This window comes from Oryctolagus cuniculus, chromosome 12 (assembly GCF_051225735.1).
Source record: "Oryctolagus cuniculus isolate XC-2025 breed Fujian yellow rabbit chromosome 12, ASM5122573v1, whole genome shotgun sequence".
Classification (NCBI taxonomy): domain Eukaryota; kingdom Metazoa; phylum Chordata; class Mammalia; order Lagomorpha; family Leporidae; genus Oryctolagus; species Oryctolagus cuniculus.
The window spans coordinates 102,385,100-102,411,605 of NC_142878.1; the positions used below are offsets into that span (position 1 = coordinate 102,385,100).

Consider the following 26,506-nt stretch of genomic DNA (forward strand, 5'->3'; position numbering starts at 1 on the left):
AAGACTTATGTCTGCACCACAGTAGTTTTCCTGCCAGCCTCCTGGTTTAGTGCTTCTTGAGTGTTTAAAATTTGATGTTATCTCATCAAGATTTGGATGTCAGATTAAAAAAATGGGCATACACATGTTATAAAATATTAAGGGCTGGTCAACTCATTGTGACATTTTATTTTTTTTTAAAGATTTTTATTTAGAGTTAGAGAGGGAGGGAGGGAGGGAGAGAGAGAGAGAGAGAGAGAGAGATCTTCCATTCTGCTGGTTCTCTCCCCAAATGACCACAACAGCAGGAGCTGAGCTGGAGCCAGGAGCCAAGAGCTTCTTCCGGGTCTCCCACGCGGATACAGGGGCCCAAGGACTTGGGCCATCTTCCACTGCTTTCCCAGACCACAGCAGAGAGCCGGACAGGAAGTGGAGCAGCTGGGTCATGAACCAGTGCCCATATGGGATGCCGGCACTTCAGGCCAGGGCGTTAACCCACTGCGCCACAGAGTCAGCCCCAAGAGAATTATATTTTAAAAAAGCAACTAATCGGATACAATTTCTGTTTTTAAGTTTGGAAATTTAGTTACCTTTTAGGTCATCCTTATGGAAGCAGCTCTTTTTTAAAAAATTTTTAATTAATATAAGGAGAACCGATTTCATGTATTTCATACAGACAATTCTAAGAAGATAATCAAACTTCCCACCCTCCCTCTTTCCCTCCCTCCCTCAATCCCCTTCCTTCCTTCCTTTTTTTCTTTAATTTTTGCAAAAATATAATTTCAATCCACTCTATCATCAAAGGCTTATGCACCACTAACCATAAGATTCAACAAGTAAAAAGTAGGAAGACCACTGTTCCACAAGAGTATAAACAAGGGCTACAAACAACAATCAGATCACAGTATGTACATGTCATCTCTATCCATTTTTGTGTTCTATAATAACTATTAGATATCAAAGAAAACATGTATTTGTCTTTATGGAACTGGCTTATTTCACTAAGCATAATGGCTTCCAGTTGCATCCATTTTGTTGACAAAGACAAGATTTCATTCTTTTTTAATGTCTGAGAAGTATTATCTAGTATATATGTATATACCACATTTTCTTTATCCAGTCATCAGCTAATGAACATCTGGGTTGATTCTGTATCTTAGCTATTGTGAATTGAGCTTCAGTAAACATGGGGGTAACAGGTAACTCTTTCATGTGCTGTTTCATTTCATTTGGGGGCAGTTCGGATGCTGTTCCAGTCATTCTAAACCTTCTTTCTCCCAAAGCCCTATCAATCCAATCAGGGATTGTACCTTCCAAGAAACACAAGATAAAAAGAGGATTATGGGTGAGGATGAAATGTGAAATGAAAATGGAAAAGAGTGAATTTGACAAGGAGTGAAAAGAAAGAAAAGTGAAAAATTAGTACAAAAGTTTCTAAGATGCAAGCATATGGCTTAGTGGTTAAGACACTAAGACATTGGCTGGAACACCGGCGTCTCTTATCCGAGTGCCTGGGTTTGAGTCTTGGCTCTGTTCCTGATTCCAGCCTCCTGCTAGTGCAACCCTGGGAGACACTGGTGATGGCTCAAGTACTTGAGCCCCTGCTACCCACATGAGTGACCTGGATTGAGTTTCTAGCTCCTGGTCCAGTAATTGAGGGCTTCTGAGGAGTAAACCAGCAGATGGGAACTCTGTCTGTCTGCCTGCCTCTGAAATACATAAAATAAATTTAAGAGGCATATCAGACACAATAAAATACAGAGAAAAATCTCTACAGAAAAATAAATTCTGCCCTGTGAAGGAATAGCTAGAGAGGATTTCTTGGAAGTACAAGAAAAGCTCAAAGAAATGAGACATATACAATGTGGGCCTTCTGTTCAAGGTCCTTGCCCCCATGGAGATAAGAATTCAAAGTGGAGGCATCTGTCTGTCTGTCCGTCTATCTATTCATCAATCTATCTATCTATTGCACAAGTGAGAACAGGATTTATTTATATTTATGTTATTTATAAACATAATTCATGTATGAGAGTAAGCCACCCCACATGGAGAAATACCCATCGTGAGAGGCCAGAGAATTGCAAGTGGAAGAGAGAGAGAAAATGAGAGCAGTGCCTTCGAGCATGGCCTTTGGAGAAAAGAGACCTCCTTATTGAGGCAGGGGTGGTACCTTAACTGGATAAGTAAATGGGGTGTGGTCTTAGCATGTACCCCAGTCCCAGATGAGACAGTTGCATCCTGGGAAGGTGGGTTTATCAAGTCAACAGTAAAAGATGAACATGACATTGCAGGACTGCAGAATTCCAGCTCCTCTAGACTTAATTAACTGCTTATCATATACCATTTAGAAAAGGAAGCCATGAGTGGGTTGATAGAGATTTAATGGGTATAGAAAGAGGAAGCTCTAACCTCAGAATGACAGACATTTCAAAACAAGAGAAATAATCAAATTCACAATCTTAAGAATATTCAGCAACACTGAAAATAAAAACCTTAAACATTCCATTCGAAAGGTCTCACCATTTTCATTAACGTTGATGAAAACAAAGCCACAGAAGTAGATATAATCCAACAGTAACTTTTACTTTAAATAGGAAGACAACAAAAGCAGGACAAAACAAAGCAAAATAAAAAAAAAAAAAACCTGCAATCTTCGAGACAGAAAGTAAAGTATATGTGGGAAAGTACAGAAATCAGACTTCTCTGCAAGTCTAAATATCAGCTGTCAATGAAACAAATCTACAGTGTTGAAGAAAGGAATCATGTAAACAGTAACAGTGTATCTTGGTGCAACCTTGCTTCTTTGCGGAATACCAAGGTTCATAGATATACCGGCCATGCAAATTTCTTGAAAAAGTAACCAATTACATGTACTTAGCCAACCAAGAGGTAAGAACTCACACATGAACAAATCATATTACAAAAGGACTGGAATTTGTTACTCACTTCTAGATAATGTAGTCTAAGCACGAACAAAATAAAAGCAAAGACCTTTAGCAGAGGATGTTTGTGTTCTGTGAAAAGCAGCAGGCTCACCAGTCCCCGTCTGGGCATTTGTACAAGAGAAATGAAACTTTGTGTTCACCTGCATGTGCATGTTTCTAGAAAGTTTTTCTTATAATTTCCAACGACTAGAAACAACTTAAATATCCAACCAGCCAATGAATAAACAACTGTACATGTTTGCATGCACATAGACTACTACTCAGCAACTGAAAAGAAGCAAATTACAGATATCTGCAACCAGAATGAATTTCAAAAGCAGTGTGCTAAAGAGTTAGTCTCAAGGGCTGGCTCCATGGCGCAGTAGGTGAATCCTCTGCCTGCAGCGCCAACATCCCATATGGGCACCGGTTCTAGTCCAGGCTGCTCCTCTTCCAATCCAGCTCTCTGCTACAACTTGGGAAAGCAGTAGAAGACGGTCCAAGTGCTTGGGCCCCTGCACCCACATGGGAGACCAGGAAGAAGCTCCTGGCTCCTGGCTTCGGATTGATGCAGCTCCGGCCTTTGCAGCCATCTGGGGAGTGAGCCAATGGAAGGAAGACCTTTCTCTCTGTCTCTATCTGTAACTCTACCTCTCAAATAAATAAATAAAATCTTTAATAAAAAAAATTAGTCTCAAAAATCCACCTGCTGCATAACTCTATTTTTATGAAATTCATGAAAATAAAATTGTAGGCACAGAACTCTAAAAACAGTAACATCTGCATAATAGACGAATGTGTAATCATTAAAACAATTTTCCCAAAGAATTATCCATGAAATGCTGACGTTAGAGTAAAGCAAATGTAAAGAAGAGTTGGCAGCTTGATTTTCAGCTCTGTAAAGAAATCATGGTAAAAACACCAGAAGATTAAATGCCAGAATATTAACCATCTTAGTGACGGGAGTTTTGATGACTGATTTTCCACCTCTTTACTTCTTAACAGGCTTCTGGTTCTCACTCCTTTTGAAATCAATAAACGTGGTCTCATTGGAAAACACATGCAGTGACTTGCATATTGTTGGCTTTATCAGTCATTTTGTACAGGCTCATATTTAAAGCAAGGATTTTAAAGCAAGATTTATTAGAGTCAAAGACCTCCAGCCAAAGTGGCATGGAGGGAGGAATCCAAGAGAGAAAGGCAGAAACCCAAGGAGGCTGTTGGTACTGGGTTTTTTTTTTTTTTAAACTTTTATTTAATGAATATAAATTTCCAAAGTAAGGCTTATGGATTACAATGGCTTCCCCCCCATACCGTCCCTCCCACCCGCAACCCTCCCCTTTCCCACTCCCTCTCCCCTTCCATTCACATCAAGATTCATTTTTGATTCTCTTAATATACAGAAGATCAGGTACTGGGGTTTTTAAGCACAATTTTGGAGAAGAAAAAAACTCGACATTCAGTTACAAGGCGGGGTGGGGGGTTGGGGGAGTACCCATCAAAAGACCTGATATGCAATCTTTTTTTTTTTTGGTCAGGCTGAGTGGACAGTGAGAGAGAGAGAGAAAGAGAAAGGTCTTCCTTTACTGTTGGTTCACCCTCCAATGGCGCACTGTGGCCGGTGCATTGCGCTGATCCGAAGGCAGGAGCCAGGTGCTTCTCCTGGTCTCCCATGCGGGTGCAGGGCCCAAGCACTTGGGCCATCCTCCACTGCACTCCCGGGCCACAGCAGAGAGCTGGCCTGGAAGAGGGGCAACTGGGACAGACTCGGGTGCCCCGACCGGGACTAGAACCCCGTGTGCTGGCGCCGCAAGGCAAGGCGGAGGATTAGCCTAGTGAGCTGTGGTGCAGGCCTCTGATTTGCAATCCTTTATCCTGTCTGGCTTGTTCAAGATAAAACAAAAGGAGCCATCAGATGGTGGGATACCTAATTTACTTCACAATAAACTGGGAGCTAAGAAGGAATCTCCAGCCCCTTGTTATTCTCTTGATGAGCTTGGAAGTTTTCAAGGAGTGGGCAGGCAGGCACTTTTGACCTTGCTAAAGATTTTGCACCATCAATTTCCACTAGGACCACCTGACTCCCTACTAACCCATCTTCACCCCCTATAAGAATGGACTCTAACTTCTGTTAGGGGAACTGGGTGATGACTGCTCTGGCTGCTTCATGCTGAAAAGAGGAACAGGCTTATGTTAAATTACACCAGCAAAAAATGACCTCCTCAGATCCATTAAGAAATTGATAGACCATGTACTGACTTTTAATCCATGACCATGATTTAGGCCTGTTTAACTTTACTTGCTTCAAATATGCCATTGAGTTGACCAGGAGAAAAACATGTGACTCCCTTGAAACAGGGGGAAAGCAGTTACTAGATCAGCTATTCTTCAAGTTTATGCAAAATATAGAACAGCAAGTTCTGGTCTCAGAAAAGCATCTCCTTGATATGATTCTAACATTTATAGGAACAAGTATTCCTGGAGAGTGAGTGGTGGCTCCCAGAGCTGGTGGCTGGAGGGAAGGCCAGGTCAGTGGTGGTCAACCTTGGAGGATTTTCCACCCACCAATATTGGCATCCCAAGGAAGCTGCCCTAACACTATTTTGTAGCATTCAGTAAGGCTGATGGCTGGAATAAGAAAGAAGCATTGCTTCAGTGCAATTTTTTTTAAAGAACTATTTACTTATTTGAAAGGCAGAGGGAGAGACAGAGAGGTCCTCTGTCTGCTGTTTTACCCCCCCCCCCCAAAATGACCTCAGTAGCCAGGTCTGGCCCAGGGGCCTGGAACTCCATCTGATTCTCCCACGTGGGTGGCAGGGACACAGGTACCTGAGCTATCATCTGCTGCTTGCAAAGGTGCATTAACAGGGAGCTGGATTGGAAGCAGAGCAGATGGGACTTGCAGCAGCCCTCCCATATCAGATGCAAACATCAGCTTAAACTGCTGCTCTACAATGCTTGCTCCACTTCAAGCAAGTTTCTAGAAGAGACAGTTGTCCTAAGGGGACAGGGAGTGGACTCTAACAGGGATGGCTGTGGTGAGTGGGCAGAAGAATTTCTCAGAGGGCCAGGATGGACAAATGCTTCTGTCACCACCCCCCCTTCCCTTTTTCCATCACAAAACAAGAGTGTGGGGACAAAGGAAATAAAAGATAAGTTTATTTTTGTGCATTCTGAAATGCAAACCAGGAGTCTTCTGAGAGCTTATGGGAAATGTGTATCTGTTTAATATGACACTTTGGTGAGATTTTTTGGCATACTCGTTATTGAAAGTCAGTTTCTTAGAATTTAAGCTTTGAGCCTTTGATTTAATGTGCACTGGGGAAAATTTCACAGGGAACCAGGACTTTGTGTCTGCTTTAAAAAAGAGTGTTTTTTGTTTGTTTACCACTTCTACAAATCAGTATTTTTTTCCTTTAGGAATTGTGAAGGGCAGAATATTCGATACAAGACATGCAGCAACCATGTAAGTCCTATAACAAAAATACATAATACAATGTTTTAAGTTATAATATTATAATGTGTACTGTCAAAGGAATTTTTCTCTTGGTCACCTTTTGGGGAAATTTGAATATTTCTTTAATACACATGGTCCTTGGGGCCTGAGCTGTGGCTCACTTAGTTAATCCTCCGCCTGTAGCACTGGCATCCCATTTGGGCACCGGGTTCTGGTCCTGGTTGCTCCTCTTCCAGTCCAGCTCTCTACTATGGCCCGGGAGGGCAGTGGAGGATGGCCCACGTCCTTAGGCCCTGCACCCGCGTGGGAGACCAGGAGGAAGCACCTGGCTCCTGGCTTCGGATCAGTGCAGTGCCAGCCGTAGCGGCCATTTGGAGGGTGAACCAACGGCAAAGGAAGACCTTTCTCTCTGTCTCTCTCTCTCATTGTCTATAACTCTACCTGTCAAATAATAAAAAAAAAAAGAAACATCTTAAAAAATATACAGTGGTCCTTTATATCTAATACCTTCCATGTATACTTCCTTCTTAGGGCATTTCATATATATGATATATAAGAATTTAATAATTTCTGAATTCATGAAAACCATGTATAAGATCCCTGAGCTCTTTCAGAGTTAAAAGTGCTGTCATGTCCAGCATCTCAAGGGACCTTCATACTGTCTCCTGGATGTGGGCAAACAGGATGTGGTTATTTCTTCTTTGTAAATGAGGGGACTGAGGCAGAGAGAGTAAAATGATTTTCCAAAGGTCACCTAGGAAGGATACAGAGTTGAACTTGGTCTAGCATTTGTTTCTACCTCCCCAAACCACCCATGGCACCCCCTATAAAATATGTTAGTGGTACTCTAAGTGTGTTCATCAGAAAACATCTGGAAAGGGGGATTTTTACACCCTCATTTTGCATCAGTCAACATTAAAACATCAAGTAGTATTTTATTTTACAAGAATGAAGATGCAAAGTAAGCATCATAAGGAACCAGTCTTACTTTACACTTAAGACATTTTCCTCCTTGGTGGTACATACCAACATCAAAATGACAAGAATTAAAAGGCAAGACTGAGAATCTGGAGACTTAATTTAAATGAGATTCAGTTGTTTATTTTATTCACTTTTCTCAGTGGACTCTGATGAATGTATTTTTTCTTCATTTTTCTTTGAAAGGCAGGGGGCAGGGAGTGGCCGACAGAGAGAGAAAGCAAGAGAGGGATCCTGTCCACTAGTTTGTGTGACAAATGGCTGAAATGGCTGGTGCTGGACTGAGCTAAACCTGGGAGCTGAGAATACAATCCATCCTCCTTATCTTTCTCCTTTTTCTCCACTACTTCCTCTTCCTCCTCCTCTTCCTCTCTGTCCTTTCCAGGCTGTCTGTCCCTTCCTGAGATGGACTTCTTTAGATCTAGCAATTATCTCTATCAACTTAGAATCAAATCTTGCTGATCTAGGATTTATTCTTTCCTTACAAACTCTATCTAACCAATTTTATACTTTAACTCTTGGATAACATTTTGTTAGCTTCATTGCAGTCCTAGTGCAAGTCTACAGATAGCAATAACAACACACTGTTTCCATGTGTTTTGTGCACATAGATGCCACACCTCCAATAAGGTAACAAGCTCACTGAGTGCCTGTAGTAGATGATGTTCTTCTTTTGTGGCCCCCACTCATGTGACCTAGGGAAAAGCCATAGAATACATTTACTAAGTAAGTGATGCCTTGAACTTGCTTGGTATGAAGACATGCTTCTTAGGAAGAGAAAATCAGAACCAAGTTTGATGCTTGTGTTTCTTAAACATTACCTGGACTTTGGAGGGCACAAGAATCCCTCCACTGTCCCAAGCAGGGGCACAGCTCCTGGGAGAGCCAAACTATGCAGTTTTAGTGTTGGCATTGGAAGAATATGAAATAAAGAACAGTGTTGGATGTAAGTAGTTGATGTCCCCATGGCTACTAGAAAGTGATATTGTAGAATGCGGAGCTTGTTAACGCGGGAGTCAGTCTTGACTCCGTCATGCGCTAGTTGTGTCTTTGCCTAAACACTTCCCATGTATAAAATGAGGGTAATGGTGAGTCTGACCTACGTAGCTCAGAGGGTGGTAGGGAAAGAGAACCTTAGTAAGTATCTTGGAACACTTACAGATGTTACCCAGATCCTAATTAGGGGTCACCACATGCTTAGGGACAGAAGCCCACTCAGATTAGCTGAGGGAGTCACTTCATGGATGCATGGGCAGTTAGTGGAAATTAAGCATAAGCAGGCCTTGATGGCCTGGAGCCAGGAACCAGCAAGTGAGGAAGACAGCGTCCTTACCGTCATGCCTACCACTTCACTCTGATGCATACAAACAAAAAACCAGCCAGCTCAGCCCCAGATGGATGGAATTCTCAGCCCTGGCCCTTTTGTTGCAATTCCAAATTCAGGTCAGGGAAGGTTGACCTGTTGCGGACGAATGTGTGACTCCAGCAAGGACGAGCTGCAGGCTGACATCTTCAGCTGTCTTATGTTAGTTAGCTCTTACTATATTTTTTTAAAAATTAATTATTTATTTAAAGGCAGAATTACTGCGAGTTGGAAAGAGATCTCCCATTCGCTGGTTCACTCCCCGAATGACAGCAATGGCTGAGGCCGGGCCAGGAGGAAGCTAGGAGCTTGAATTCTGTCCAGTGGCTGCCAGGGGCTCAAATACTGGGGCCATCCTCTGCTAATTCCCCAGGTGCATCAGCGGGGCGCTGCATGGGAAGTGGATCAACCAGGACTCAAACCAGCACTCATATGGGATGCTGACATTCCAGGGAGCAGCATAATTCACTGTGCCACAAGGCTGGCTTCTGTAATTCTTGTTAAGAATCAATCAGCACATTCAGTCCCTGGAGAACACTTGTCACACCAGTGAGCCTAATACAGGGCATTTGCTTATACCCTGCTCTCCTACACACTTCTCTTTGGCTTTAAAGAGTCATACACACACACACACACACACACAAAATTGGCTGTTGGACCAAGTACTGTGGGGTAGCGGGTCAAGCCACCATCTGCAGTGCCAGATCTCATGTGGGCACTGGTTTGAGTCCCGGCTGCTGCACTTCCAATCCACCTCTCTGTTGTTGCCTGGGAAATCAGTAGAATATGGCCCAAGTCCTTAGGCCCCTGCTCCCACATGGGAGACTTGGAAGAAGTTCCAGGCTCCTGGCTTTGGATCAGGCCAGCTCCAGTCATTGTGGCCATTTGGGGAGTAAACCAGCGGATGGAAGACCTCTTTTTTTTTTCTCTCTCTCTCTCTCTCTGCCTTTCAAATAAGTAAATCAATCTTTTAAAAAAACGTGGCCACAATTAGTAAAAGAGGAGGTGATAGAAGCTTATCTTTGATGGTCTTTCCTGTGGTCGGATGGTGAACCACATCCTCATTTCAACAGAAAAACATTGTCCAGTTTCAGCATTTTTTTCATTTTGACTTGCTTCCATAGGTGTGACCTGGGTTAAAATTTAATCTTGTAAGACAACAAAAATGTGGAAGCAATATAGGACTTTGGAATGTTTCACAACAAAATAATACAACTAATCCCAGAGGAAAACTTCTTAATTATATTCTATTCATTCTCTACCGACTTCCAAAAAGGATTTGAGGCAGCTTATAAAGGCCAAACGCCCAAGCACAGGAAAATACAAAAGTCGAGAAGTAAACAGGGGAGAAATGAAAGAAATTATATTTTGAAGTCCCAATTGGAAATTTATTAGTAACTCTGTGTAAAAAAATAGTAAAATCTAATAAAGTTAGATTTCTACTTCACATCATTTGTCTAAATATATTCCAGATATAATCAAGAGTTAAACATGGTTGCTCATCCCTGAAGGCACTAGCAAAATATATTTAAGTATTTATCTGTTCTCAGGGCAGAGTGAGAGCAGTATTTCTAAGCCAAACCTTAAAGGGGAATATTAATCGAGCTGACTGCATAAAAATTTAAAACTTTTTGACTTCACAAAGTTCCAAAAGCAAAATTAAGTGGAAAAACGTTTCCAACAAAAACCAAAGAGTTGATGGCTTCACTATGAAGTGTAATAGTTTCATCTGCTAAAAATAATAAAAGACAAACATTCCAGTTGATAAGTGGATAAAGGACATAAAACAAGAAATCTTTGACGAATTGATACAAAAAAAGCAAACATACCTGAAAAGATACTAAACCTACTTAATACAGAGGGGCATGCATTTGTCACAGCAGTTAAGTCACCACTTGGGATACCCACTTTCCATATTGGATTCCAGTCCAGCTTTGCTAATGTGTACCCTTGGAGGCAGTGGGTGGTGGCTCAAGTACCTGTCACTCACGTGGGGGAACCCAGATTCAGGTCTGGACTCCTGCATTCCAGCTAGCCCAGCCCTGGGGCATTCGAGATGTGAACCAAGAGATGGCAGATCTCTCTGCAGCAATCTCTGTCTCTGTCCAGACCTCCGCCTTTCAAAAAAATGAAAGTCAGCACGTTTTTAAAAATACAAAGGAAATGCAAATGCAAACAATGAAATTCCCTGTTATCTTTTGATTGGAAAAAATTTAGAAAATTATAATTTTCAAACTGGGCAATTTGGCAGTGTTTTGATTAATCCATAAAGCATGTATACCTTTGATTCAGAAATTTTCTTTCCAGAAATGAGCCCTTGCTTGGGAAATAGTCAAGATTTGTGTAACGATTTCGGTATAAGAGTCTTCATTACTTACTCTTTTTTCGAATAGAAAATATTTCTCACAGTTGTTAACAGTGACCATTTATTACTTTTATAAATAAGAAAAAATATAAAACAACATGTTGCCTTTTCCACATCTGTTTTTCTTTAGTTGGGCAGTTGGGATGCCAAAATTAGATGCTTGATGAGTAAGGTACCAGCACCTCAGTTTGGAAATGTCTGGAGCAGAACTTAGGAGTCATCAATTCTTTTGCAAGAGCTTTTTGTTATTATTATGGGAGCACCCGGAGTGTTTACTTTGAATCTGTTCGCTTTGAGTGTACACAGAACTTCAACAGGCTGCACTATCTGCTTCGCATCTCACAGCCAGTTGAAGGGAGGTAACTGGTACCAAGAAGAACAGTGGCCGGGTGCCTGACACACGGAGGGAGAGGCAGCTCCGTGACCGATGTCGGGAAGCCTCACAGAGCACAGCAATTTGGGGCTAAATTAGGAACAAATAATTCTTTGCATTGAACCGGCTCCTGAAAATACGAATATGGATTACTTCTATTGGAAAACCTTTAATCACCTGGAGAAATTAAAAAAAAAATTAATTGCTCTTGCTCCTAAAAAGAGATGCATTTGAAAATTTACATCCAAGATGGTCAAAAACAGGCAGGATTTTTGGCCCAAGTATTATGAGCTTTGATTTACCTGGGGACAAAATACCTGTGTGGAAGCTGTAGTTAGGCTTTGAATTTTTAAGAACTAGGGCTGGAGAGGTGGGGGAGGGGGGGTGACCTGTGCGGCCGCTGTCAGCCCCTCTCATGAGGTCAGGTGCATGTGACCCCTTTCCTCTTCCTGCAGGACTGCCCCCCGGATGCGGAAGACTTCAGGGCCCAGCAGTGTTCAGCCTACAACGACGTGCAGTATCAGGGGCGTTATTCTGAGTGGCTCCCGCGGTATAACGATCCCGCTGCCCCGTGCGCTCTCAAGTGTCACGCGCGGGGACAGAACTTGGTGGTGGAGCTGGCCCCCAAGGTGCTGGATGGAACGCGCTGCAACACGCACTCCCTGGACATGTGCATCAGCGGCATCTGTCAGGTAAGCCACACACCTGCTCCCACGCCCCTGGTTCAGGGTGAGCTCTGCCCAACCTCAGGAAAGAGAAGGCATGGTCTCCTGTGCTTTCGCTCATGCAGATAGAGCTGTTTGACCATTTTGGAATGTACCAAATGCCTTAGAGGATGCGGCTAGCCTTTAAGTCACTTTTTTTTTTCCACAGGCAGAGTGGATAGTGAGAGAGAGAGACAGAGAGAAAGGTCTTCCTTTTGCCATTGGTTCACCCTCCAATGGCCGCCCACGGCCAGTGCTGCGGCCAGTGCACCGCGCTGATCCGAAGGCAGTAGCCAGGTGCTTCTCCTGGTCTCCCATGGGGTGCAGGGCCCAAGCACCTGGGCCATCCTCCACTGCACTCCCTGGCCACAGCAGAGAGCTGGCCTGGAAGAGGGGCAACCGGGACAGAATCCGGCGCCCCGACCGGGACTAGAACCCGGTGTGCCGGCGCCGCAAGGCGGAGCATTAGCCTAGTGAGCCGCGGCGCCGGCCTCGTTTTTTCTATACTGTGAATTTTGCCCATGGAGAACTGGAAGGATTGTGATAGTTGTGTGTGACTGCTTGTGATTCCTCGAGATGAGTGAGTCTTCGACTTGAATGTGCTCAGAAACCTTCTGGTGATGCAGAGGGCTGGGCCCACCTGGGAGTTCCTGACCCAGTAGGTCTGAGAATTGCTGTTTCTAACAAGTTAATTCTTTAAGATTCTCTATACAGGCAACCATGTTATCAGTGAAGAAACAGTGTTATTTCCTCCTTATCAATCATTATGCCTCTTCTTTTCTTGTTTTATTGTGTGAGTTAGGGCTTCCTGCATGATGTTGAAATGAGTTGTTTCAAAAGCAAAACTCTGCTTTGTTATTGATCTCAGTAGGAAAACATCTAGTTTCTCACCACTGGGACGATGTTAACTGTAGGTTTTTTGGTAAATATTCATTTATCAAGTTGAAATCTCTTTATACTTCTATTTGTAGAGAATTTTCTTTTATCATGACTGGATGTTGGATCTTGTCAAATGCTTTTTCCACATCTATTAATGTAATTATGTGATTTATTTCTCATTTAGCCTGTTAATGTGATAGATTGCATTGATTGAACCAGCTTTGCATATCTGTGATACCCCGTATGCTGTGGTGTATACTCCTTCCAATACACTGTTGGATTTTATTACTAATGTTTTGTTGGAGATCTTTGCAGCTCATGAGAGAATGCGTTAGGAAGTATTCCCTCTGCTCTTATCTTTTGGAAGGGATTGCAGAGAACTGGAATTTCTCCCATTAATGGTTTGTTGAATTCACCAGTGAACCCATTTTGGTCCTGTACTTTTTGTTTTAGAAAGTTGTTGGCCGGCACCGCGGCTCACTTGGCTAATCCTCTGCCTGCAGCGCCGGCACCCCAGGTTCTAGTCCCAGTTGGGGCACCCAAGTCTGTCCCGGTTCTTCCTGGGAAGGCAGTGGAGGATGGCCCAAGTGCTTGGGCCCTGTACCCGCATGGGAGACCAGGAGGAAACACCTGGCTCCTGGCTTCGGATCGGCACAGTGCACTGGCCGTGGCGGCCATTTGGGGGGTGAACCAACGGAAAAAAGACCTTTCCCTCTGTCTCTCTCTTTCACTAACTCTGCCTGTCCAAAAAATAAAAAATTGTTAATCATTGATTTCATTTCTTTAATGTATTTATATCAATTCAGCTTATTTATTTTTTCCTTCATGAGTTTTGGGAGATTGTATCTTTCAAGCAATGTCCATTTCATCTAGATTATTAAAATTGTGGACATAAAGTTATTCATAGTATTCCTCTATTATCCTTTCAATAGTCATGGGATCTGATCCGTAATGCTTCTGCTTTTTATTAGTGTTTTTTGCTTTTACAAGTTTTCGTCAATGCACATCTATTGCTTTTTTAATGAAAACAAATTGTCCTGAAAAGCGTTTTAGTCAGGGCTGGTATTGTGGTGCAGCAGGTTAAGCTGCTGCTGGTGGTGCCAGCCTTGTGTATTGGAGCGCTGGTTTGAGTCCCAGCAAGCTGGTCTCCCTGCTAGTGCACCTGGGAGGGCCGCAGAAGATGGCCCAACAACTCGAGTTCCCACCATCAATGTGGGAGAACCGACTGGAGTTTCTGGCTCCTGGTTTTAGCTTGGCCCAGTCCTGGCCATTGCAGCCATCTGGGGAAGTGAACCAGCAGAATGGAAAACCTTTCTCTCTCTCTCGCTCTCTTCCTCTCTCCACCTTTCTGTCTCATTGCCTTTCAAGTAGATTAATAAATCTGTTTTCAAAATTCAAAGAAAGCATATTAGTCTGGCGTCAGGGAGACTACTGTGTGGACTCATCTTGGGAGCCCCTTCACTGTCTGAATAGTGGGGTGATGGCGTTCTTCCCCAAGAAGCACTGGAGACAAGTTTCGGTGAACATGTCCCTTTATTAACAACCAAGCACACCTGTTAAAGGGCAGGCAGAGGGGCCTAGCTAATTCAGGGCAACACTGATTCTATAGGATAAAGCCGATACTGGCGCCACTATGCTTCTCCAATCAGCCTGAAGATCATATAGCCTAGGTAGCCTCCCAGGTGGTCCTGATGGGCCTGGGCCGCACCTGGGGGCTGTTTACCTGATTGGCAATTACAACACCCTTGAAAAGGGGGCGGGAGGCTAGGCAGGCAGTCTCCCAGCCGGGCGGGCACAGGATCACCCACACTACCGTAGATGTGATGTTGTGCACTGAAGTTGGAAGAGTTGAGTAGAGGTTTTATAATACATACATTTAATTCTATAAATTTTCCTTTAAGCACTGCTTTCATTGCATTCCCCATATTTTGATAAATTATGCTTTCCTTATCATTCATTCAGTTCAAAATATTTTAAAATTTCTTTTCAGATTTCTCCTTTAACCATGTGTTACTTAGACGTGTGTTGTCTAATCGCCAAGTATTTTGAAAATTCCCAGACATTCTCTGCTGTTGAGTTATGGTCTGAGAGTAGATCTTGTGTGGTTTCTATTTTACATTTGTGAAGCTGTGTTTTATGGCTCAGAATGTCCTGTATCTTGGTGGATGCCACATGCAGGCTTGAGAAGAACATGTAATCTGCTGTTGTTGGATGAAGTCGTCTGTAGCTGTGAATGATAGCCCTTTGATTGGTGGTGTTGAGTTTAGTTATGCTCTTCTGGATTTTTCTGCGGGCTAGATGTGCCTGTTTCTGATAGAGGTACATGTTGCTTAGTATATTCCACTCTTTCTCCTTGCCGTTCTCAGTTTCTGCCTCTCCTATTCTGACGCTCTTCGGTTAAATATGTATGCATTAAGGGTCGTTAGTTCTTCTTGGACCCCTTTATCATTATGTAAATATGTATTCTTACCCTGAAAACTTTTCTTGCTTCGAAAACTGTTCTGTCTAAAATTAATGGAGGGGCAGTCGCTGTGGCACAGTGGGTTAGGCTGCTTGTGACACCTCATCCTGTGTTGGAGTGCAGGTTCAAGTCCCTACAACTCCGTTTACCATCCAGCTCCTCGCCAATGCACCTGAGAAGCAATGGGTGGTGGCTCAAGTGCTTGAGCGCCTGCCACCCTTTGGGGAGATCTGGATTTGAGTTCCTGGCTCCTGGCTTCAGCCTGGCCTGGCACCAGCTGTTGTTGTGGCCATCTGGGGGAAAGAACCAGTGAATGGAAGCTTTCTCTCTCTGTCTCTCTCTCTCTCTTCTCTCTCTTTCTACCCCCCATTTCTCCTTCTCTCTGTAACTCTTCATTTTTAATAAGTAATGAATCTTAATAAAATTAATAAAGCAATGAAGCCACTCTTGCTTTCTTTTAGTTAGTGTTGGCATGCTATATCTTTTTGCATCCTTTTGCTTTTATTTTAAGATTTATTTATTTATTCGAAAGTCACAAAGAGAGTGGAGAGACAGAGAAGTCTTCCATCTGCTGATTAACTCCCCAGATGGCCACAATGGCCAGACCTGAGCCAGACTGAAGCTAGGAGCCAGTAGCTTCATCCAGGTCTACCATGAGGATACAGGGGCTCAAGCTTTTGGGCCATCCTCCGCTGCTTGCCCAGGCACATTAGCAGGGAGCTGGATGGGAAGTGAAGCAGCCAGGACACAAACTGGTGCCCATATGGAATGCAGGCATTACAGGTAGCAGCTTTACCTGCTATGCCACAACACCAGCCCCCCATCTCTTTACTTTTAATCTGTTTGTGTCTTTATGGTTCAAGTGGGTCTCTGATAGATGACAGATAATTAGTCTTGCTTTTTAGAGTCAGTCTGATAGTCTCTTGCATTTTAACTGGGATATTTAGATTTTGGATGTTCAAAGTGATTATTCATATAATTGTTTTAACTGTCATTAAATTATAGATTGAAATCAGCCAAACTTGTTAGTGTTTTCTATTCATTGCTTTGTTATTTATTCCTGGTTTTGTTCACTCTTTTTCTTTCCTGTTGTGGCTTTAACTCAGCATTTTATATTATTCCATTTTTCTCTCCTCTTAGCATAGAAATCCTACTTATTTTTTTTAAAGATTTATTTATTTATTTGAAAGGCAGAGTTACAGAGAGGCAGAGTCAGAGAGAGAGAGAGGTCTTCCATCTGCTGGTTCACTCCCCAAATGGCTGCAATGGCCAGAGCTGGGCTGATCTGAAACCGGGAACCTGGAGCTTCTTTTGGGTCTCCCACATGGGTTCAAGGGAACAAGGACTTGTGCCATCCTCCACTGCTTTCCCAGGCACATTAGCAGAGAGCTGGATTAGAAATGAAGCAGCCGGGATTCCAACCACTGCCCATATGGGATGTCGGCACTGTAGGCTGCAGCTTTACCCGCTACATCACTGTGCCTGTCCCATACTTCTTGTTTTGTTTTGTTTTTTTTAACTTTTTTATATTGACTGTCCTAGAGTTTAAAATATACAACTAATCCAAATGCATTTTCAAATGACATTGTACTTTTTCATGTGTATTGTGTGTGCCTTATACTAACAGAATAATCCTTATTTCTCCTTCCAGTTCCTTATGTCATTACTATAATTAATTTCCTACACTGTTAATATTATTGTTTTGAATAAAGTGTTTTCTGACATCATTTAAAAATAAGAAAAATGAAGCTTTCATTTTACTTTATTCCTTTTCTGACACTCTTCCATTGTATAAATCTTGGTGCTGGCCTGTGTCATTGCTTTGTCTCTGAAGAACTTCTTCTAGTATTTCTTTCATGGCAGGGATATTAGCAACAAATCCCCTCACCTTTTAGTTGTCTTTATTTCTCTTTTACTTTATAAAACATTCTAGAGGCAAAAAGAGGGAGAGAGCCAAAGAGTGATGGTGAGAGAACGAGAGAGAGAGAGAGAGAGAACACTCACATCGGCTGTTTCGTTCTCCTAATGTCCACGACAGCTAGTGCTGGGCCAGGCCGAGGCTAGAAGGCAGGAATGCACTCCAGGTCCACCATGTGAATGGCAGGGACACGGCTAATGGCGTCATCACCACATCACCACTTCCGGGACCTGGAGTTGGGAGCGTTGAGGTCCGGTCCTCTGATACAGGTGTCTTAGCCAGTGTCCACACCAGAGGGCCAAATGGCCGCCGCCTCCTTCTCTTTTGATGGACAGTTTTACAAGTAGAGATTATAGGTTGGTGGGATTTTTCTCTCTTCTTTCTTGCATAGTTTCTAAGGAAAAGACACAATTCCTAGCTTTGATTCTGTAAGGGTAGAATTTTTTTCAAGCTCCTTTTTTTTTTTTTTTTTTTTTTTTTTGTTATTTTCTATAGTTTGAGCATGTTATGCCCATAATGCTGTTTTGGTGTATGAAAGTGTTTTGTTTTTGCTTTTATGTGTGTATGTGTTTTGCTTTAAATTTTTATTGTACATTTATTTACCTACTTATATAAAGAGAACAGGCTTCATGTATTTCATATATACAGTTTTAAGAACTTAATACTTCCCACCCTCCTTCTCCTCCACCCTCCCTCCTTTCTTACTTTTAATTTTTGTGATAACATTCAATTTACTTGATAATCACAAGCTTAATCCTCCACTAAACAAAGAATTCAGAAAGTAGAAAGTAGAAATACCACTGTTCCACAAGAGTATAGATAAGGTCTATAAACAATAATCAAATCTAAAGATGTCAATTTCACTCATATACATTACATTTTTATACTCTATATATTAGCTACCTCATATCAAAGAAAACATGATATTTTTCTTTTGCAGGGTGGCTTACGTCACTAAGCATAGTGGTCTCTAACTACATCCATTTTATTGCGAAAGATGGGATGTCATTCCTTTTTATGGCTGAGTAGCATTCCATTGTATATATATATATATATATGTATATATGTATATGTGTATATGTGTGTATCTATATCTATATCTATATCTATATCTATATCTATATCTATATACCATCACATTTCTGTTTCTTTACCCAGTCATCAACTGATGGAGATCTGACTTGATTTAATATTTTAGCTACTGTGAATTGAGTTGCTATAAATAAGTTGCTCTCAATAACTCTTTCATATGCTGATTTCATAACCTTTGGGTAAATTCCCAGGAGTGGGATGGCTGTGTCTTGGGGTAGATCTATTAGCAGATTTCTGAAGACCCGCCATACTGTGTTCCATATTGGTTGTACCAGTTTACATTTCCACCAGCAGTGTATTAAAACATCTTTTCTCCACATCCTCACCAGCATCTGTTATTTTTGAATTTTTGGATGATAGCCCTTCTAATTGTGGTGCGATAAAACCTCATAATGGTTTTCATTTGCCTATCTCTGATGGCCAGTAATCCTAAGCATCTTTCCACGTGTCTGCTATCCATTTATCCATTTATATTTCATCCTTCAAAAATTGCCTGTTCATATCTTCATCTCATTTCTTAACTGGATTTTTGTTGTTTGCTGTTGAGTTTCTTGAACTCCTTATATATTGTGGATATTAATCTCTTATCAGATGCATAGCTTGGAAAATATTTTCTCCAATTCTGTTGGTTGCTTCTTCACTTTGTTGAATGTTTCCTTTGCTGTGCACAAGCTTTTTATCTTGATGTAATCCCATTAATCTATTTTTGCTTTTATTGCCTATGCCAATGTTTTACAGTATTTCCTCTGTTTTCCTCTAGCAATTTGATGGTTTCAGGTCTTGGGTTTAGATCCTTGATCCGCTGTGCATTGATTTTTGTATAGGGTGTAAGGAAGGGTTCTTGTTTCATAATCTTTTGTATGTGGTGTTCCGAGCTTCCTGGATCTGGGGTTTAGTGTCTGCATTAATTTGGGGGGAAATTCTCAGTCATTATTCATTGTTGCTTGAAATCTTCTGTTCCCTCCTCTCTTCTCCTTTTGGTATTCCCGTCACACGAGTATTCTACCTTTTGCAGTTGTCCCACAGTTCTTGGATGTTCTTTACCTTTTCCTCCATTTTCTCTCTTTGCTTTTCCCTTTGGGAAGTTTCTGTTGCCGTATCTTCTAGCCCAGGGGTTATATTCTCCCTTTTGTGTTGATGTTCAATTCTGGCGAAGGGCCAGACCCTTCCCTGCCATGAAGCACTTACAAGCTGTGCCCACTGCCTTCCATGGATGCTCCTGATGATCTTCTCATCGTCCTGGTATAAACTCAACATCACTCTCTCAGGAGGCTTCTATGATTCCTTTACCTAATTTAGTCCTCCTGTTTCTGTTATAATACCTTTTCATTATTTTATAATTACATATTTATTGGTGTGATTATTGGATTTGTGGCATTCATCTAGGCAAGATGGTAAGTACTCTGAGGACAGAAATAATGTTTCTTGCTTTTTTTCCATGATACCTACCCTGTGATTAAACAAAAGAATCTTAGTTACTTGCAAACTTGGAGGCTTCAAATCTCTTGGTATCCTTTTTATTTCTCTCTCAACTTCCAACCCTGAGTTTTTGAGCTCCAGTTTGATATTTCTCCAGGGTTTCCATAGACTCCTCCAATTCAGCATGACCCACAGATAAACTGATGCCACCCTCCTCAGCTCCAATAATTCTTCTACCGTTCTGTTTCCTTTCTGTTCGTGGCACCACACTGATCAGTGCTGCCTTCCTGAAGTCACACTGTCACCATTCGCTGGATTTGCTTATGGGGCTCCATCATATCTCACACATTCTACTTTGATTTCTCCCTTTCATTGCGGCATTTTCATTCCAGTTCTGGACTTGCCTGTCTCCCTCAGCTACCTACCCAGTCTCTCTCACTTTATTTCCTACCCCTGCACCATCTCATTTGATGCTTACTGTTGACCATTCTTCCCATGGGCTAAAGCTTACTACTTCATTGTTCCATTTCATACAGTATCGATGGTTTTCCTTTTTGCCAACAGTTCGCTTTGGGGCTCTTCCCCTAAATGATAATAGTAGTTATTTGGCAGTGGGAGAATTCTTTTTGTTTCAAGACCTTGCCAATGGGCATATAATGTTTTTCTAAATCAAGTAGAAGTTAGATAAACCAAGATGAGGAAGGAAACCACAAGTGTAGGGTGTATGGATATTGAAGAACCTATCACTCATTCTGTAAGCAAAAAGTTTCTATAAGAGAATGCTAGAATATGAGGCTACAAGTATGAGTGAAAACCAGTCATTAGCTATTCAGAAAGCTGTGAGAGAAGCCACTGAATAATTGAATAAGGAATAGTGCAGATGGGTTGGGATTTAGGAAGGTTATTGTGGTGGTAAAAGGGGTAGACTCTTTGGGGAGGAGAGGATTCAGACCAACAAGAGAATTCTAGTCTAGGACAACAAGAGAGTAAAGGAGGGCACGAGGTAGGATGGATGAAGAAGCAGAGACAAATTCTACAGACTAAAGAAGCAGATCTTTTAGGGCTGAATGTTTGGAAATGGGCAATGAGAGAGACAGTATAGAATGGGGCCTGGATTTCTGATGTGATCATTATGTAGCCAGTGAGCCCCTTCACCAAGACAGAAAATATTGTGTTTATGGGAAAAAGGTGATAAGTTTGATGTATCTGTGGATAGTTCAGTAGATATATGAATCTAAAACATAGGATAGAGTTTTAGACTAGAAACACAAACCTAGAGGTTGTCATAGGGTCAAATATATTGTCACTGGGAATTGAGTAAGCAGAAAAGATTGCCAGGGACAGAGTTCTGACCCCCATCAATGAAGGAGCAAGCACGGGAAGAAGTGCCCTGGTGGGGACAGAACAGAATAGCCTTCTGTATGTGGAAAGATCATGATAAATAAGAGGAGAGAGAGGGAGAATTTTTTATCCACTGGTTCACTCCCTGAATGGTCACAATGGCCAGGGCTGGGCCAGACCAAAGCCAGAAGCCAGGAGCTTCCCCCTGGTCTCCCATGTGGGAGCTGGGGCTCAAGGACTTGGACCATCCTCCACTGCTTTCCCAGACCAACAGCAGGGAGCTGGATCTGAAGTGGAGCAGCCAGCACTCAAACCGGTGCCCATATGGGGTGCCAGCATCACAGGCTGTGGTTTTACCTGCTATGCCACAATGCTGGTTCCCTTCCCCCTCTTTTAATTCATTTTTAACTACTGGGAGGAAAGAGAGAGAGAGAGAGATTAAGAGCTTCCATCACTGGTTCATCCTCCACATTCCCACGGCAGCCTAGGACAGGTCAGAGTCAGAGCCAGGAGCCTGGAACTCAATCCAGGTCTCCCACCTGGGTGTCAAGGACCAAACTACTTGAGCCATTTGCCTCCAAGAGTGCATATAGGTGAGAAGTTAGAGTCAGGAGCTGGGGCTGGGAATTGAGCCTGGGCACTCTGAAGTGGGACATGGGTGTCTGAACTACTAGAATAAATGCTCTTTTCCCTCCCCTCTTTTTGTAAGGACCCCATCACTGGATTTAGGGCCCACCCTAAATTCAGGATTATTTCATCTCGAGATCCTTAACTTGTTTGCATTAGTAAAGATACCTTTTCCCAATCAGATCACAGTCAAGCGTTCTAAGTGGACATGTCTTTTCAGGGCCTACCATTTCACCCAGTACACATGGTAAGGAATGAATGGGATGCTGAGCATAAAGGAGAGAGAGGGAAAGGTAGAAATCGAGCTGTGGAGGTTGTGAGGCCCAGGGAGAATCTTTCCAGAATGAGAGACAGCTGGGAAAGGACTGGAGTGAAATTCAAAGTGCTCCCTTTATGACAAAGAATAGAGATGTATGGATACAAAGTTGGCACCAAGTGACTATGAAGAATGAAAAACGAAATCCCAATACACGACTCTTCCTGGAGACCCAGGTCCCTTTCTTCTCGAATTTCTTTTGACAGTTTGACAGATTCTTATGTGGAATCCATCCTGGTGTCACCCTGTTCCCCTCCTGGCCTGGAACATTCTGCAGAACCAGCAACTCTGAAGCTCTCTGTCTCTGAAGTTTGGGCTCGTGAACTTTGTAGCATCTCCTCCCATGAGCAAGGATCTGTGTTGCTGGAGGGGGCAGGGTGGGTGGATTATTGAGAAGTAGAAACATGCAATTGATGAAGTTCCTGGGGGTGATTAGAGGAGCTGAGAACAGAAGCAAAGAGGAGTTATATATATATATATATATATATATATATATATATATATATATAAAACTTATAACAGGTAGGGGGAGGAACACCTCTTTGCTTGAGGCAGGCAGGCAGGAGGGGATGTGGGCCACCAATCAGTTTGTATGGGAATGGACAAGAAAGTGAGACAGTGTTCTGTGTCTTCCAGTAAGATAAATAGACAGCAAAGACATCTAATGAGAATAAGGGTGCAGGATTTGGGAGAGGAGAGAGGAATTTGAGGACGATGTGAGGATAGTGGGGATGAAAAAGTGGTTACAGAAAAATTAGGGAGCTTGAGGAAATGGAAAACCTTTTCCTTGGGCTCAGTTACTGTATGTGGCTTTGGGTCAAGGTCAAGGACCTGTTCGACTGCGGTCATTGCTGTGTAGACTTCAGGTTTAGAATGAGATCTGCATTCAGATTACAATTCTGCAACTAATTGGTTGATGGGCATTTGACTACTTAGCTTAGCCCTAATGTCTGTAAGCTTTGTTTTTTTCTGTAGGTAAAAAGAAGAAAGTAACCTCCTGTAGTTCCTGTTTCACATTATTTCCTTTATCTTTCTTTTTTTTTTGACAGGCAGAGTGGACAGTGAGAGAGAGAGAGAGAGAAAGGTCTTCCTTTGCTGTTGGTTCACCCTCCAATGGCCGCCGCGGCCGGCGCGCTGCAGCCAGCGCACCGCGCTGATCCGATGGCAGGAGCCAGGAGCCAGGTGCTTTTCCTGGTCTCCCATGGGGTGCAGGGCCCAAGCACCTGGGCCATCCTCCACTGCACTCCCTGGCCACAGCAGAGGGCTGGCCTGGAAGAGGGGCAACCGGGACAGAATCCGGTGCCCCAACCGGGACTAGAACCTGGTGTGCCGGCGCCGCTAGGCAGAGGATTAGCCTAGTGAGCCGCGGCGTCGGCCTTATCTTTCTTTTTTTTTTTTTTTTTTTTTTTTTTTTGACAGGCAGAGTGGACAGTGAGAGAGAGAGACAGAGAGAAAGGTCTTCCTTTGCCGTTGGTTCACCCTCCAATGGCCACCGCGGCCGGCGCGCTGCGGCCGGCGCACCGCGCTGATCCGATGGCAGGAGCCAGGAGCCAGGTGCTTTTCCTGGTCTCCCATGGGGTGCAGGGCCCAAGCACCTGGGCCATCCTCCACTGCACTCCCGGGCCACAGCAGAGAGCTGGCCTGGAAGAGGGGCAACCGGGACAGAATCCGGCGCCCCAACCGGGACTAGAACCCGGTGTGCCGGCGCCGCTAGGCGGAGGATTAGCCTAGTGAGCCGCGGCGCCAGCCTATCTTTCTTTTTTTAAAAAATATTTTATTTATTTATTTGAGAGGTAGAGTTACAGACAGAGAGAGGGAGAGATAGAGAGAAGGGTCTTCCATCTGCTGGTTCACTCCTCAAGTGGCTACAATGGCCATAGCTGAGTCTATCCAAAGCCAGGAGCCAGGAGCTTTTTCCAGGTCTCCCACATGAGTGCAGGGTCCCAAGGACTTGGGCCGTCTCACACTGCCTTCCCAGGCCATTAGCAGAGAGCTGGATAGGAATAGGAGCAGCCGGGACAAGAACCGGAGCCCATATGGGATGCTTGGGCCGCAGGTTGGGGCTCAGCCCACTGAGCCACAGACCGGCCCTTACATTCATTCTTTCATGAGCAATACTCCGAGTGCCCAGCACAGTAGCCACCACACAAGACACTAGCTCTCTTTCCCTGGCTTCCTCTTTGCTCTCTGGCCACTGTCCCCTCCTCCTGCAAAATTTGCTGCAGGAGTTTACAAGAATTTGAAGGGGCTTGAAGGATAAAGGCGGTGTTCAGTGCTGAATTAGTTCATTTTAAATGAGTGCTTCATGTCATGTGTTTGTGATTGTAACAGGCGAGTCGCTGGTTGCTAAAAGCTAAGTGCTCTTTTGGCCAGGCTATTCTCATAAAAAGAATGGCAGGCACTTGCTCAGAAGTGCTGTAGACACTTCTCAGATGAATTCGGTAGTTTTTCTTTAATAGGATAATGTGCCCATACATCTCCTTCTTGTGCAATGTGCCATGGACCCCAGTACTCATTAGAGGGAGAGAAAATAAACTGTTATTCTCTCTGCTGGTCTCAGGATCCCTGAACTGAGTCCTGACGAGTCCTTGGCACAGCTACAAATCATTTTTGCTGGTGTGTCTCCAGTCTGCTCGTTTAATTGCTTGTGCCGAAGTGTTCTTGGGAACACGTTGCCGTTAGCCTAGGCACAGCAGACAATGCGACCCCTGTGCTCACTGAATGACATTTGTTCCTGCTGCTGCAATGGAGGGCTCCTGTTCTCAGAAGCAGGACCTGGCTGGAACTAGGTGTGCAGAACAAGTTTGGTCGATCACTTAGGTTTGTTGATTCCTTGACTGCTGTTGATAAAGAAAGCAGTTATAACAGAATGATTGTTACTAACACTGGGTGCCTATCAGGGATCGAGCATTGCCTAAGTCCTTTCTATATTAGCTCATCATAACTCCATGAATTAGGTACAATAACTATCCTCACTTTGTGTATGAGGAAGCTGGACCTTGAAGAGGCTAGGTAATTTACCCAGGTTGCAAAGCGTCAGCCTGTTCAGGCGGCTCTAACAAGCTACCATACTCTGGGTGGCTTATAAATAACAGAAATTTACTGCTTATGGTTCTGGAGGCTGGGAAGTGTGAAATCAAAGCACTGGAAGACTTGGTGTCTGCTGAGGGCCTGTATCCTAGTCCATAGATAGCTGTGTCCTCACATGGAAGAAGGGCCAAGGGTGGTCTCCGGGGTTTCTGTCTCTCTCTCTCTCTTTTATTTAAAGATTTATTTAAAGTCAGAGTTACAGGGAAGGAGAGGCAGAGGCAGAGAGCGAGCGAGAGAGAGCAAGAGAGAGCTCTTCCATCCACTGGTTCACTCCCCAAATGGCTGCAACAGCCAGGCAGAAGCCAGGAGCCAGGAGCTTCATCCAGGTCTCCCACATGGGTGCAGGGACCTGAAGACTTAGGCCATCTTCTGCTGCTGTCCCAGGTGCATTAGCAGGGAGCTGGATCAGAAGCGGGGCAGCAGGGACTCCAACTGGCACCCATATGGCACGCTGGTGCTGCAGACTGCGGCTTCACCCGCCATACCACAGCGCTGGCCTGAGGGTTTCTTTTGTAAGGACATTAACCCTAATCAGGAGGGCTCCACTCTCATGAGCTAATCACCACCCAAAGGTGACCCCCCGACACACACACACCACACACCATCACAATGGGGGATAGGTTTCAACATGGGAATTTTGGAGGGGATACAAGCTTCTGGTCTATGGCATATAGCTAGGAAATTGTAGAGCTGGAGTTGAATCCCAGGCAATCTATGTCCCAAGTCTATTCTCTTAACTATTGCAGTGCACTGATACTTTCTGCATGTCTGCAGGTGTTGCTGACCTGGTTCTGTAAAAGTCAGCGCCACAGGTGAATCAAGCCTGGATGGCCGAGTGTAAGGGTTCAGACTCAAATGTCTACACACCACCTGGAAAGGATACTACTCAGGTGTGGCCTTGGGGCTTGGTGAGGGCCGTGGTCATCTGGAGAACACGTGCTCAGTGGGAAGAGGCAACAGGGTGTAAACATGTCAAGGATTTTGTTGTGTTTCTGTTTTTGTCAAGAGAAGCCAGGCATCTGCATCTCCGTGTGAAGCTTCTTAAAAATTATCTTGCTGTTCATGGCCGTGTCTTGGCCTTTAATTGTTCTCCTCTGTCATAGAAGCTAGGTTTTCCAACAGCACCCAGCAATCCCCAAAACTCAGTGGCTTCAAACAACGGTTGCTTCTCCACAATGCTCCCTGCCCACCGTAGGTCAGCAGGGGTCTCCGCTCCTCGT

The 26,506-nt window shown here is 43.5% G+C and overlaps 1 protein-coding gene across 3 annotated transcripts in view; it reads left to right on the top strand.

Annotated features, from left to right (window-relative positions):
• Window positions 1-26,506, top strand: part of ADAMTSL3 (ADAMTS like 3) — a 410,995-nt gene that overhangs the window by 144,070 nt on the left and 240,419 nt on the right. For all 3 annotated transcript variants that reach the window (XR_016217636.1, XM_008275279.5, XM_089309514.1), the window contains exons 5-6: window positions 6,324-6,369; window positions 11,895-12,131. Coding sequence is in view for 2 of the 3 variants with exons in the window: in XM_008275279.5 (XP_008273501.3) it covers window positions 6,324-6,369; window positions 11,895-12,131 (283 nt within the window). In the remaining variant the exon portion in view is untranslated. The remainder of the gene's footprint in view (window positions 1-6,323; window positions 6,370-11,894; window positions 12,132-26,506) is intronic.